This window comes from Pocillopora verrucosa, chromosome 1 (assembly GCF_036669915.1).
Source record: "Pocillopora verrucosa isolate sample1 chromosome 1, ASM3666991v2, whole genome shotgun sequence".
Taxonomy (NCBI): domain Eukaryota; kingdom Metazoa; phylum Cnidaria; class Anthozoa; order Scleractinia; family Pocilloporidae; genus Pocillopora; species Pocillopora verrucosa.
In genome coordinates, this window is record NC_089312.1 from 660,886 (window position 1) to 676,411 (window position 15,526).

Sequence of the window (15,526 nt, forward strand, 5' to 3'; positions counted from 1 at the left end):
AGAATGGGTCTGCCAGTTATATCGAGGAAGATTAGGCACTAGCGTCCAGGAGCACTCAATCCACCTCGTACAGTCAAATGATCACGCCTGGCAGGTTTTATGTTTCGCGAACATAGTATGTTGTTAAACGTAGAGAGGAAAGTTCCGATTTTGGGTTTTTTTTCAAAGCCGATGAAATATGCCAGAATTTGCTCAAAAAAGAGTGACATTGCTTGCCAAAGGATGTACGGTTCACTCAGGAAAGGTTTGGCTATGAATGTTTCTATGCCTATGCGCCAATATTGATACATGAAGTTTCGAAAATTATCGCGCGCGCGATTTGAGCATAATTCGTAAGTGATACCAGGTGATCCTCACAATATTCCGTCTGACTTCATCATCACTTTTTCTTTTCTAAAACGACTCGCAAGCGGACTTCTTCCAATTGATCGCGATTTATGTTAATTCGATTCCCTGCTGGAAAGAGAACTTGATAAAGATTTCCGTTCTGGAACCTGAGGGACACCGGTGAAGGATACCAAGGAGATGATCAAAGATGTTATTTAAAAAGGGTTGGGGATACACTGTGCTTGTTTTCTGGTTGTAACACTAGCAAATTCTTCGATCCTTTCATTCAAAGTAACACCTAAGTAAACATAACTGTGTGCAAAGGGGGTAAATTTCTTAAAAGAAATTGTGCTGCTGCGTCGGTGTAAGAGTACAACAGGATAATTAAGTATTATCAACTGAGTTTATAACGTAAATTGGCCACCGTAAAGAGTTTTAAAGCTGACATTTTGAGCGTTCACCCTGCGTCAGAGCAAATGATGAAGGGCTAACACTCTAATGACACTCTTTCCATTAAAAAATGGATGTACAACTGTAAGTAATATTTACATGGTTTTAATAAGATACCACGAAACTTTTACTGCAATGTATTTATCATGCATCATTTTTCTCATGTATTGTTCCCCTTTTGAAAGGTTGTTGCTGTTCCTCAAACTCTCAATGAATTAATCATCATAGCAAAACGCAAGCTTGAGCTCCCTGCGGCAACTAAAGTTTACACTGCCAAAGGAGGTGTGATAGATGACATTGATTTAATCAGGTGTGGAAAGAAGCAAGTTTAATTTACCTTAGTATGGTAATTTTTAATATGGACCAAGATGATACGGAATTGTCTAAAACTTCCACCATGGCTTGTGACCTCACATATTAATTAATGGCTCTGCGATTGTTACTAACAGTGTTTATCACACACCTTCTCAAAAATTTAGTTCTTTATCATGCAGACAGACAATGAGCAAACTTATTAGTTCAATGGTGATTTTGATGTGATATAACTAGGTCAGCTGGAAGGGAGAATTATGTAATGTATTATCAGATCCTTGAAGTTTAGGTTTTATGAGCCCTAAGTCAATTTATATTTGAAGACCAACCCAAAGATATAATATTTTGAAGAGAATACTAGTATGCTGATGGTATCTCATGCATGTACAGCTCACCTTTATTTGGTGAAGATGTCAGTACATGTCAACTGATACACTTACTTGCTGTACATGTAAAACTGTAGGTTATTTGTAATAATTTATTATGCTAGTTATTTACTCTTAAATAACACTCAGCAATTTTCTTTTCAGAGATGATGAAGTGCTTTACATTTCATCTGAAGATCCAGAACCAAATTCTCTTGGTGAAAAATGTAAGTGGAAGTGAATTCTCCCTTTTCAAGGTTTAAACAAGCTGTTAATATTCTGATTAACAACTTTGCTAACTTACTTGAATTTATTCCATACATTAATAACAATTTTATTATTATCAAGATCACCATCACTAACCTCTTCATTGTTATTCTCATTTTCATTATCATAATTATTATTATCAGTATTATGAGTGATTATTATCAGTATTACGAATTGTTATCTTTATCAGTATTAGTATTATTATTTTTGTTATTATCATCATCATTATGACTGTCCTCATTATGATGACTCTTGATGCATTATTTTGTTATTTTGGCTGCCTAGAGGTACAGTGTAAATAGTTCTTGCACATCTTTAATAAGCTAGCCAATTACAGCTTGCCCTTAAAGTGATATTCTCTTGGTGATGTGTGTTGTGGTTCAAATTTTATTTTCCCTTGTTTCAAACTCATTATCATACATTACAATACCCAAAAACAAAAGAAAAAAAAATTTGAACCAAGGACAAAATTGAACCACAACACAATGTAACAACTATGTTTATCTGTGAATAGACTCACTGAATGTGCTGCTCTTTGTTCAGCCTTCACAGACTGGGTGACGCTTAATGTGGGAGGCAGAGTATTCACTACAACTAGGTAATTAACATGATGTGCAGATTTTTGGATCAATGTCAGCATCTGAGAAACTGTACACCTACCCCTCCTCTAACCCAAAAACAGTTAACTGATAACATCGTGTTGGGTTAGGGGAGGGGAGAGGAGGGGAGGGGTGCATGCAGGTGCACAGTTTCTCAGATACTCACATTGATCCAGATTTCTTTTCCAGGAAAATAATGAAGGTGTACAGTCACAATAACTATTCTAAATTTGTAAAGGTTAGCTAAGTCTATTGAATCTGCTGATATGAATAAATTAAAACAAAAAAGTAACAACAAAATAACAACACAAAATGGGTTTCCAGTCCAGAACTTTGACTTTAGAAATAATTAGTTACTTGACTTTATACCATTTTTCTTATTTTTTCTAATTTTTTTATTATCCATGTGTTTTCTTTTTTTATCCCGTAAAGGGCAACACTGATGAATGAACCAAATAGTATGTTAGCAAGAATGTTTTCCCCAGCAGGTTAGTCTAAAGATCAGGTCCCAGTTATTCAAAGGGCAGATAATGCTATCCGACAGATACATTTCTATCAAGGAGACTAATGTTAACTTAACCTTTTTATATAATAAGCTCAGTTATGCATGGATTCTGATTGGTTCTCATTTATGATCTATTGGAGGACAGACATACAGATGACATCATCATTAAAACTTTTTTTAATTCTTTATTATATAAAACAAATAGATTCCAAGTTGCCATGCGTCTGTTCAGTAATAGATCACCAATGACGTCAAAATGTGTTAAGATCATCAGTGACACACTCGGCTGCGCCTCACATACCACCTTTTTGTTATTACCACATTTTGACATCATCTATGATCTATTACTGAACAGACACACGGCAACTTGGAATCTATTTGTTAGGTGTACTGTACTATCCACTGGATAGAGTCTTATCCTGTGGATAGCGTTATCCTATCCTTTTTAAAACTGAGGATGGCATATATCACCCCCTAGTCATCTTAATCACCTGACTTTGCATTAGTTATCTTTGGTAAATAGTTGTCTGACCTCAGAAGTTATTGGTCGACCACTATAATCTACCTCAGCCAATTTCTAGTTTTTCATTCAGTCACTCCTTAACCCTTTCACTCTCAAGATTTTATTGTAAATTTTCCCCTCTAGCTGCTACAAATTTCCTTGTAAATCAGCTACAAGAATTTGGTGTTAGATCTGGATCACGACTTTCACCTGATAAGTCTGAATATTCTCATCACCTGTTTGCTGGATATATGAATGGAAATTTTAAGATGTTTCATGTTATCAATCACTTCTGGGAGTTTAAGGATTTACAGTAGAGTATGTACAGTTAAAAATTATCTCTTACTTTGCAGAGGCTTGGAGTAATGTTTCAGATGCCTCAGGAGCTTTCCTCATCGACAGAAGTCCAGTGTACTTTGAACCAATCATCAATTATTTACGACATGGACAGCTCATACTAGACAAGGGAGTTAATCCTCAAGGTAGTGTGATAATGAGTTTCATTGTTTATACAGGTCCCCATTTAAACAAACTTTAAAGCTGAACTGGGCCAGTCTGTCTAACTATTGAAATAAATATCTGAATAAATACCCTGTATATAACAGATTTGTGCAAATCCAACAAGCTCAGCACCACACAGTTATTCTGTCTCCATACAAGGGAAATATAGTGAATGATCTTTCATTAAGATTTCTTTTTATGTCTTTTTCATGCTACATGTAGGTGTCCTAGAAGAGGCAAAGTTTTTCGGAATCTCAGGCATCTTAGAACAGTTAGAAGAGTTGGTAAAGGTATAAACAGTGAAAAGATTTTTGGTCTTATTTCATATGCGTTCACAGCTTGTTCATTTACGGATATCCATAACATCACCTGAGGCTGCCAAATACAGCTGCCAAAAGACTAACTGAAGATAAAAGGGGTATAGGATATGGAGAACAGGGATTTAAGCATACTAATGTTGAGCAAAGAGAAAGGCAAAGGCAGCAAATTAATGCAAGAAAGTAATTGGAAATTAAAGTACCCCTGACAGCTCTCTCTTATCTGTGAGGCTGTGACTCTCAGTCCATAGCTCCAATCTATAAGCAATTACTGTATTATAAATAAATCATGACATTTCTTATGGTATGTATTCGGTGGATCGCGTTATTTCTGGCTTTCCTCCATATTGTAAACTGTTTCCAACCAGTTCAGGATTTAAATACAGTTTACAACTGACTAGACACTAAACATGTTTCTTACTCCAATTCTATTGTAGGGTACTTGGTACTATGCTGTTAATTAGATATTTATTGACCAGCATTTTCTGTTTACATTCCCTAGGCTATGGAAAACGTTGAAGATGCTCCTCTTTCTCGGAGTGAATTTGTTAAAATACTTTTATCAACGCCCTCAAACTGCGAGCTTCGTTGTCAGGCAAGTATAAATACACTTAGCCACTTTTACTGAGTGATTTTCTCTACTGATTTACGAGCTGTTTATTATACCGAGAATTCTTGTCTTTTCTACTCTGTAGGGAATCAATTTAGACTCGGCAGATCTCTCGAAGCTTGATCTACGTTTCATAAACTTCAAAATGGCGAATCTAAGAAAAACAGACTTGTGGAATGCCAATCTATCAAACTGCTGTTTGGAGAGAGCGAATCTATCCGGGGCACATATGGACGTGAGTACACAATTAGGATAAGTTTATTTACTTTTGAAATCTTTTAAATCGTAGAAATATGGTATGAGAATTACGCTTTTCATTAGAAGAAAATATAAGTTGTAATTTTGGTACGATGAAATAGTGAAAATATTTTTTGAATCGGGTGTCGAAGAAAATCCGGACTTGCTTTGGTTTACCTCTGTGCAGCAGCACTCTGATTGGTCAGAAAAAAATAGCACCATCTTCCCAACCAATCAGATGGAGGCAGTCGTGACTTGGCCATTCAAGCTTTCCCCCGCTTTGAATGACTACTAGCATCGGCTTTGGCTTTCACTGGCGCGTGATGACGTTTTAGTAGCTTGGCTTTGATTGAGTGATTTTATAATGTTAGTTTTAATTCTACGGCAAGCAATGGGCAAGTTCGCTCAAAAGGGGTCATTGTCTTAGCACATTTATTTGATTCGGCAAAATTAGAACAGCGATCACTGAAGGAGGCCAAGGATTTGTCAGCAAGAAACTTGCGATTTAATCACTATTCGGGGTAAATTTTCTCTCAGGGAGGCTGGGTGTTTTCATCTTTCGTTATTGACCGGAAACTGGGGTGCCACTCAGTGGCTTTATCCAGTTAAATGTAATCTTTTTTTTTCTTTGTTCCATTATCAAGGGTGCTATTTTAAGCTGTACTCGTCTTCAGAGGGCTCATATGGAAGGGGCCTCCCTCAGAGGGTGCAATTTTGAAGACCCTGCTGGGACAAGGGCTAATCTAGAAGGTATGAAGATGGCCGGTGCTTAAATTAGTATTTTCCTCTGTCTGTTTCGTTCGCGGGTGCCCTCACATCTCGTGCATTGTATCAATTCATCCGGCACTTTTGGCTGAAGAAGCAAAATATGGAATCGTGATGCAACAAAGCCCTTCATAACATAACTCACTGATGGAATAATTTTTTTCTCCAGGTGTGAACTTAAAAAATTCTGATCTGGAAGGAAGCCAATTAGGGAATGTTAACCTTCGTGTTGCTACTTTAAAAGGTGCAAACCTTCAAAATTGTATATTGCGAGGAGCTGTACTGGCTGGAGCTGATCTAGAGGTGAGAGTTTGTTGGCTAAAACTTAGGAAATTAGATTTTAAAAAAATCAACCTATTGCGTGGAACGTTTTTATTGAGCATAACTCTGTCAAAGGGAGCGGTCGGAGGGAACGTGGAAGAGATAAGACACGCGAGGAGTCTCTTGCGTGCGTGACTTCCCTTGTACTTTTCTCCTATTTTGGTGATTTACCGCGCGCGTGTCAAGCCAATTTACTGGCTTCCGGTTGATCAAGCGACTTTTTACGTATATTTTGTTGAGGTTCACTGAGTGCAATAGTTGTTCTCCATACCCTACCCCCCCCCCTCCCCTTTTCGGGCTTGTTTAGTTTGTTTTTTTGCAATCTGACAGTTTATCTTACATCATATTATTCGTAGAACTGTAATTTAACCGGCTGCGATCTACAAGATGCTAATCTCCGAGGGGCCAACATCACCGGTGCTACGATTAAAGAAATTACAGGACCACTTCACATGACAGCTTTCGTCAGAAACCAGCTCCCAGGCTCTGCGCTTTCTGTACCCGCAACGCCAGATTCCTGAGAGAGAAATTGTGTGACGTCAGAAGACAAACGCGATGTCCTGGAATAAAACTCCAAGGAATTGTATTGGCTTAATAAGAAGAGTGAAAGCAAAAAGGCTAGTCACAGTCGAATGGAAGCGTGACAGTCAAACCAACCGGCTGAAGAGAAAGCCATTGTGGCAATTTTGAAAAAGACTTATTCGAGCACTGAAACAATTGTCGAGGATGGCAATTGAAGATCAGTAGTAATCAAAGATGACAAATAAACTAAGTTATCTATTATTAAAAAAGGGTGTGCTTGTCTGAGGATACCCCAAGTTGCATGTATAAAAGCAAGTTTTTTTTACATAAAAGGTTCCTGAATAATAAAAAAATAACGTTTGCTCTGAACACTGGGAGAAAAGTTGTGAAGGACACACAGAACACTTGTAGCACTAAGGATGAGGAATTCCTTCCAGTTGAATTCATTGGGAAAATATCTTGAGAAGACACCAGGACATGTCAGTTTTTAGTAACGGTACTTGATCACTGTTAAAATTTAAAGGGGGGAGGGGGCGGGGGTGCACCGCTCTACAGGGCTTAGTAATTGGTGTCGTGGGTGTTAAAAACTGCCCGATAGTGTATACGATAATGCTAATTAGCGGTTTGATAGGTGTCTGTCTGTATCAGAAGAGTAAATACAGCTGTTTTAGGTCTACATTTGTGATAGGAATAATATGCAGGATTCGGCTTTACTACTTGTTCGCATATGCCTTAATTCTTGAAGAACAGACAAGCAAAAAAGCGGCAGTTCGACCTCATAGAGCTACACTTACCAAACTTAAACAGATCAAGACTTCAAAGGGAAAAGGGTTGATGTCAAGAAAGTACAATACTTTCATGAAATTTCCCTCCCATGATGTATCATGTATGACTAAGAAGTTAACAGTAAGAAAAGAAAAAGTTCAAAGATTATACGCTGAACGAATTGATCTGGAAGGTAACAAATTATGTTACTTCAAAATACTTACAGCAAAGAAACTGGCCATGCTTTTCTCGTCATTAACCCAATCATTTTGTTAATGTAATTCAACACAGAGAAAACAACATGGTTTATTCAGCTGCCGTGATTTCATTCAATAATCTTTCAATTTTTCAATCTATTTTTCTGCGTGAAAATACATGCAACACGACACGACTGCTGCCGTTCGTGATTAAATCATTCCAAGAAATTTTGGATACATTTCAATTAATCCAGTACCGTAAATGGGATTCTTATTTCGATTGGTAATATCCATTTTTCTTTGCAGTTTCGATCTTACTGGTTGAAATACATTTTGAACCTCTCCACCGTTCAACCTCAGATATCAAATAAGGGGCTCACTCATTAAGAATGAGTTAGATACATGTCTGAACAAAGCAGACAAAGCGAACTAAATTACCTGTAATTGTTTTCATATCGACATTTCAGCATTTTCCTCCTTCGACTAAAAGGTACATGATAGTGTCTCCATTGACATCACAAGGAGTCATTTTCTCCGAGGTTGGTTTCCAGCCAAGTGTCTTCTCATGACAGGCCCGTCGATGGGAAAGTTGGCTCCTTGAAAATTAGTCTTATGCACCAGAGTGTTGCCTTTGAGGCTGTCCAAGAAGAAAGCATTTCACAACGCCAATGAGTAAAACAAACTAAACGACTGTGGCAAAAAATGCTTAGTTCTTTTTACGTGGTAGAAAGATTGAAACGGGAAAAAGTCTTTAACGCAGAGTAAACGAGAGAAGGACCGGAAGGAATGACGGTCTAGGATAAGCAAATAAAACAGGATTTCAAATCTCGTAGTTGAAATTCATAGGCTTATTTTTGAGTGATGAGTTTTGTCTCAGTCATTTAGGAAAGTAAAATTTCAAACTTGGTTTTACCTGTTATTGCAATTTACTGCGTATCTGATTCTTCGGTGATGTAATTCAGGTACATGAGAATCAGTCGTTCATTTTCACTTGGTGGCATCGAGCCCAAATCTTTGAGCAATGTTGCAAATATGTGGGAAAATGTGAATGAGTTGATAAAAAAATCAGATGACTTAATAAAATCGGAGATATCTTAAGAGTTTTTACGCTACATAGTGCTACTATGTGGCACAGTTTAAGTTGGCGAAAGACCTTTCTCCGTCGCTTTCGTTTTAGATCATGCACAAATATAACTGTGAAGCCTGACAGCGAATTTAACAACTGGCGGATGATAAACCTTTCCTTTTTTTTCAAAGATCTTAGTCCAATCTGCAAGTTAAAAAGCTTATAATCAGTTAAATAGTAGGGAATTACTCACCTCATTTCCACGGTGGCCGTAGCACATCCTCCATCTTCAATTGTTATTTTCCTGTCGTATGTTAGACCCTCGGGAAATGTTTGTTTGAAATAGTCAGGAATATCAGCAGGGTACTTCATAAAAACGTTGACTCCATACTTCAAGGTTGGTGCCACTATGTCAAAGGCGAATGGAAGGAGTCCGCCCTTTGTGACACGAAAGTTCCCTGTTTGTGTGCCTCTGAAATATTCAGATGGAGAGGACTTTAGTCATGGTAGTGCTTTACTAGCTAAATCACCGAAGTAACATTTAATTAATTTGTGTATTTTCATCACATAAGTGAATTGTTTACGATGACTTCTCGATAAAGAATATCGTTCATTAACTTTCTTGTAAATTTACTTTCGAGATGTACGTTACTGAGTTACGTCACAGGGTCTTGATATACCTACTTTCTTTTGAAGCAGCCATGCGCAGATGTCATAAATGGCCACAAGAAACAAATCTACATAACCAAATTTACATTCACTAGAAGTCTGCGAGAAGTGGTTTATTTTTCAAGTATGTGTTGGCAGGAAATGAGTTACCAAGTTTTCCCCGATTATGTGATTAGCACTGAATTCACTCAAAAGGACAATTTACAGGTTGATCGTTATCTCGCATAAACTTACTCGTAAGGTTCGCTAGTGCCTTCTCCTTCGATGGTGAATGCATGACCATTGATACAGCCCTCCATAAGCCAGGTCATGTTCATGGTATCGGCTTAAACCTGAATATTGGAAAAAAAAAACATCAAAATTCCGTTCGGACATAAAAAGGAATTATTGAGAGGCACTCGATCCGTCAAAACAGTTCTTTCCGCCTACTTTTTTAGAAGTTATGTTTCATTATCCTGCATCGAATCGAATGTTAACGGATTTATTTTCGCATCGAGTGCTCAGGAGACCGGGAACGAAATCATGGCGGAAGAAAGGTTGTTAACTTATTGAAGGAGCCTGGCCATGATGGAGAAGATCGGTCTAGTGCAGTTTCTAGTTTTGACTGGACAAAAGTAATTTATTGTAAGAAGTTTTGCTTCCGTGCGGAAACACTCCACGGATCATGCTATCGTAAGCATCCTGGATTTCAGTAAAGCCTTTGATACTGTAAATCGTAATATCTTGATTGAAAAACTAGATTATTATGGCATTCGTGGTGTTACCAAGGATTGGTTCATCTCCTATCTTACCGACAGATATCAATATGTTTCCTTGGGGCAAACTGAGTCTGATCCTCATCCTGTCTCTTGTGGTGTTTCTCAAGGCTCAGTTCTCGGCCCGCTATCATTTCTTGTAGATGTAAATGATTTTAGTTACTACTCTGAAATTCTAGATTTTCATTTATACGCAGATGATGCCAATCTGTTTTATAAACGCAAAAATCTTAAAGTCCTTGAATCCAAAGTAAACAATGAACTAGTAAATATTCATACTTGGCTGACTTTTGTCATTTTCCACCCTCCACGAAGAAAGTTACCCTTTCATATCATACTCTCTTTAAATAGCATTAACTTAAACCAAGAGTACTCAGAAAAAATATCTAAGTATTGTAATATATTCTAATTTATCTTACAAAAGTCAAGTACGCCACAATGCTGAAAAGATTAAGCGCAATATTGGGAATCTTTCTAAACTTCGTTATTATGTGAATTCAGATATTCTGGTTAAACTATAGTATGCTTAATATATCCCTTCTTAACCTATGGTTTAATTTCTTGGAATTACACCTCTTCTTCAACTACCCAGCCTTTTTCCATTTCACAAAAGAGAGCTATACGAGTGTTGACTTTCGTGAGCATTCCAGTCCAATTTTCAAATGCTTAAATATTGTTAAACTGTCTGACCTTGTTTTTCGTAATATCGCAGTCTTTATGTATAACTTTCACAATAGACGTCTGCCATCTGTGTTTGATACTTTCTTCACACAAGTTAATAAAAGATACATTTATAATACAAGAAGAGTCTGGAATGATCTTTTTGATCAAGAGTGAGTACAAAGAATCGTTCTGACGAAGGGCTGACGCTCGAAACGTCAGCTTTTTTTTACTCTTTACGGTGGCCAATTTACGTTTTCAACTCAGTTGTCAACACTAAATTACCTGCTGAGTACAATAAAGATTGTTTGATTGCTATCCTTAAAGGCCATTTTGAAAACGTTTCAATCCAGGTCACTTGATGTGATACGTCACACGTGTGTAAGGTAGTGAAAAGCGTCGTGTCAAGACCTGAACGTAACAATTTCGCCCTCCCTGTTCGGCTGCTGCCGGAATTTACCAGCGAAAAAAAAATTTTTTTCCAGTCTGACATAGGCCACCATTTAGAGACTATGAACTACGAAGTGAAAAATTAAATAATGAAGGTTGAATAATTGAAAGGCGACGGATCGGTTCTCTGTATTCAGAGTCGCAGGTTATTTGCACGCCATTCTAAACAGCTGTAAAAAAAAAATATATTCCCATAATTTGTTCTTCCTAACCATTATCGAATCATATACTTATAAAGATATGTTTAGTCCATGCCGAAAAGTGTTGGACTTTAGATTTTGTCCGGTGTATATCATTGTGACCTCAGGCCCATCGGTTCTGGAGTGAGCGTGACTGAGCGCTAAGTACTGTCGCGGATTATGGGAGGTCGCCATCTGGTTTCGTGAACGAAACTCTTCTTTCACGTTCCGGAAATGTCCAAGAATTATTCTTTTTTATTTTTTTTACGGAGACTGCTGAATAGCACAAAGACTTTTTGCTGTTGTAACTTTCTGTTTATTTCCAAAAAAAATTTTAGGATTAAAAACCTTTTTAAAAGTAATCCTAGTATTTTTAGCGTAAAAGTGAAATTTACGGAGTATTCAGAAGAACCTTGATGATAGATCGGATAAAAACAACAACCAAATTAAAAGACCGAAATGGAATTTACCAAACAGTAACAGCAATATCATGCAAAGTCTAGACAAGAGATAAATAAAGAATCTTTTTTAGAAACTGGATCGCAGCGGTACAATTAACGAAAATCCGTCACGCACCTTTTTGAAATTGTCTATTAGACATACCTGTATTATACTTGTACAGACAAATATCCTTTATTTTGCCGTATGATAAGGCGTTTTTATTTTTGTCTATTAGACATACCTGTAGTATACTTGTAAAGACAAAAATCCCTTTATTTTGCAGTATGATGAGGCGTTCTTATCAAAACATTATTCACGTAGCAGACTTGTTCAACTCCAGCTTCGACAGATACATCACGTAGTTGTATAATTTGCCTTATGGTTACATAATGCGGGGCGGAAACGGGTAAATTTTTTTAGGGTTGAATCCTCCAAACTGGTGCACGTAGTGGTGCATTTAAGTGGTTTTGGTTTCTTTAAGTCGAGCATTAGATAGCACAAGACAAAACAGAATTCAGGAAAGTGTCAAAGTGGGTCATTTGTAGTCTCAGGGCACTGCATTTCATAGCCGCGTAAATGCTCTTCCCGCTTAGCCAAGGGTAACGTCTATGGTTGTAAAGGGGATCTCAAGATGTCTCATTCAAAGCAAGTAAGCGAATTGCAACTCGGTGATTACTCTTTTTTCGATCAATCAAGTTTTCAAACCTTATCGTTACACTAAACCATGTCATCGTAAAACTCCGCCTTGTAAACGATTTCGGCCTTAACTTGCCAATTCATTGAAACGTTGAATATCACCCACAAAGGTAGCGGTTCGAAAAATAATTACAAGGATTGTCACTCGTCTGTCTCCCTTTCTTTTTATGTACGTAAGGGCTTTTCTTATGTACGTGGAAAACCCCGAAATGGACAACTCGCCAAAATGGGTTTTTTTCATCAAAGTAAGCGGTCAGATAACAGGCGATACGCTGTGGAAGTAAGGTGAGGTATTTTTATTGAGAAATTGACGTATTTGTTCAGTCCTTAGAGCGGTCGTACATATTCCCATACAAACTCTTATAATTCCGCCATGACTGTTATTGCGCAAGATGATCTTATCACAGCTTGGGCTGCCTGTGGGTAGAATAAAAAATTTCTTACACAGCTGCTCATTTATGTTTTACTCATGTTGCGTTCTGAAATGTGTTTTACTCAGAGGCAACACTCTCGTGCACAAAACCAATTTTCAAAGAGGCAACTTTCCCATCGACGGGCCTGTCATGCAAAACAGGACGCATGGCTGGGAACCAACCTCGGAGAAAATGACACCCTGTGAAGGAATAATTAGGGAAGACACTATCATGTACCTGATGGTTGAAGGAGGGAAATTGCTGAATTGTCGATATAAAAACAATCAAAGGTAATTACGTTGGCTTCGACTGCTGTGTACAGACATGTATCTGACTTAATCTTAATGCGTTTCCCTCCCGAGTCCCTAAAAAGTCACCAACTGTTATGTAACTTTGTAGTATAAATTCAGTCCATTGTTATGAAATTACGTAATAAGAAGCGGCGAACTTAACTTCTTGAAGGTGTTGACAGTGATAGGAAATTCTCACTATTCCATAGAAATATGAATTTCATTCCTGAGGTTGAAACGCTACCTATCGACGAAAGAGTCGATCGAAATATTGTCTGAACTAAATGAGAAAATGACTGTTGGGTGACACATGCATCGTTGAAGGACAAACTATGGGTTGGCGAAATATATTTAGAAGCAGTGTATTCGAATGTTGAAAGTCGCCTCCGAGATTTGCTCGTTCTTTCATTGTCCTAAATTCGCTAAAAATTTCCGAATTTTGTGATCATTACTTTTCAATAGCATCGAATTACATAATTGCCAAGCTTGATAAAGCTTCAGTTGTGGACACTTCTCAGATTTTATTTTGATCGCTTACAATCATGATTTCAGCTCGAACGCACTGTTAAGAAATTGTTACCTAGGCTTAGAACATAAGTTGAAGACTCAATAACTACACATCTCATTTCCACGAGAAAATCACGGATCGTTCTTAATTTTTTTATTACCACCCAGCCATTTTCGCTGTCAAGAAAGCTAGTAATCGTGGCAATTAATTGCACTTCTTAGCAATTTGGAAACGGGCCCTCGGTATCGATTTAAGGTGTATTACAACGAGGTTGATGTACATCAGCTTAAAGATGAGAACAGCCAGTTGAGGGGAGAAAAAATAAAATTAGAAGAATCGTTGGTACAGGAGAAGGCAAAGCGATTGCGAGTGGATAAAAAATCCCGAGAAGCTCTCGAGAAAGCTGAGAAGAAAGGGGCCTTCTAAAATAACAAATTTATTCAGTTGGCCAAAAAGTGATTACAAATGGGGAAAAAAAGGTAGAGGCCCAGCTAAGAAGACGTTTAATGACTATTCCAAGCACCATCAAAAGAGTAGTAGTTGCCAAACTGCACTCTCCTTTCTTGGGCTGTACAGTTTTGTTGCAACCAAAATTGAAGTCCACAACACTGAGACTAATCAATATGAAACTTTCAATCTTGTTGGAGAGGGAGAGCTGCCATTTACAGAGTCTGATCCAAAGGGCCTTAATAATGATGATATTGATAACATAAATATGTGTCTCTACCTTAAAGATAAATTCATTATTTCAAATGAGGCCTGGCATGAAATTGCCATTAAGGCTAATGATCTCCCCAATATATATTCCATCAAGAAGCAGATTAATGAGCTAAACAGTAAATGGAACTTGAAACCAACACCAGGAGATGCTGAAGTTGTTCAGTCAGGATTTGCAGAAAGCTTGCAAGAGCACATTGTTAGGCTTCAGAAGAATGGAGAAATCAATGATGGAGAAACTATTAAGATCAAGCTTAGTGGTGATGCTACAAATATTAGAAAGGGGCTTACAGTTGTCGACTTCACTTCTACTATTCTCCATGAAAAGGATGTGGCAATGGGTGTGAAGGGAAATTATATACTTGCTGTTATAAAAACTACAGAGACATATGATAATCTGAGAGACAGCCTAGCAGACCTTCAAATGGAAATGTCAAACTTAAAGGAGATGAGTGCAAATAATTGCACCTATAAAATTGAATACTTTTTAGATGGAGATTTGAAATTGTTAGCACTGGTATGTGGTTTAGGCAGGGCAAATGACGATTATGCTTGTGTGTGGTGCAAGTGTCCCAGGGAGCAACGGTGGGACACAAGCAAAACATGGTCAATTAATGACCCCAAATTTGGTGCTAAAACTGTCACCAAAATAGCAAGGTTTTCCACTGGAAAGAAATTAAACTGTAAGGCGCAACCATTATTTGGTTTTGTATCTATGGACCATGTCATCATAGATACATTACATTTTTTTTCTGAGGATTTCAGATGTTTTGATTGACTTTTTCATAAGAGAGCTGAGAAGAAGTGATGCTATTGAGAAAAAAAACCTCTGATGGATTCCCAAGGGATCAATATGAACACATGGCATGTTATGAAGAATTTATCAAAAGTATGGGAATCACTTTTAATTTTAGAATCAACAAAGAGAGCAAAAAGCTGGAATATAGAGATCTTACTGAACCAGAAAAGTTGAAACTCTTCCAGAATATAAACATTCCAACCTATGCTTGTCCCTCATTGCAGTCAAAACAAAGACATACAAGTGATCTGGGCTAAATTTATGGACATAATTGGTGATTTGAAGCTAGATTTTACATCTGAAGAGGGTATTCTTGAACTG

The 15,526-nt window shown here is 37.5% G+C and overlaps 1 protein-coding gene, 1 long non-coding RNA gene and 1 pseudogene across 2 annotated transcripts; 2 read left to right on the forward strand and 1 right to left on the reverse strand.

The window, feature by feature from the left end:
- The first annotated feature begins 100 nt into the window (after positions 1-100).
- LOC131785503 (BTB/POZ domain-containing protein KCTD9) lies at positions 101-7,124 on the forward strand. Its single transcript, XM_059102402.2, has 12 exons — positions 101-244; positions 963-1,087; positions 1,620-1,681; positions 2,265-2,319; positions 2,753-2,808; positions 3,681-3,809; positions 4,051-4,118; positions 4,648-4,740; positions 4,841-4,990; positions 5,637-5,742; positions 5,927-6,060; positions 6,435-7,124. The coding sequence occupies exons 1-12, from the start codon at positions 179-181 to the stop codon at positions 6,597-6,599; spliced, it is 1,209 nt and encodes a 402-aa protein (XP_058958385.2). The 5' UTR covers positions 101-178; the 3' UTR covers positions 6,600-7,124.
- An 872-nt stretch (positions 7,125-7,996) lies between these two features.
- LOC131785444 (GFP-like fluorescent chromoprotein amFP486) lies at positions 7,997-10,137 on the reverse strand (annotated as a pseudogene).
- A 2,125-nt stretch (positions 10,138-12,262) lies between these two features.
- Positions 12,263-13,536, forward strand: LOC136278231 (uncharacterized). Its single transcript, XR_010716261.1, has 3 exons — positions 12,263-12,431; positions 12,657-12,763; positions 12,978-13,536. It is a non-coding gene; the product is annotated as an uncharacterized lncRNA (long non-coding RNA).
- Positions 13,537-15,526: the final 1,990 nt, after the last annotated feature.

What these genes read in the sequence shown, in the direction of transcription:
- LOC131785503 (XM_059102402.2), top strand. Translation starts at nt 179, where the DNA reads ATGCCAGAATTTGCTCAAAAAAGAGTGACATTGCTTGCCAAAGGATGT. An exon ending in GTACGGTTCACTCAGGAAAG is followed by an intron (nt 245 to 962) that starts GTTTGGCTATGA and finishes CCCTTTTGAAAG; the next exon opens with GTTGTTGCTGTTCCTCAAAC. An exon ending in GACAAGGGCTAATCTAGAAG is followed by an intron (nt 5,743 to 5,926) that starts GTATGAAGATGG and finishes TTTTTTCTCCAG; the next exon opens with GTGTGAACTTAAAAAATTCT.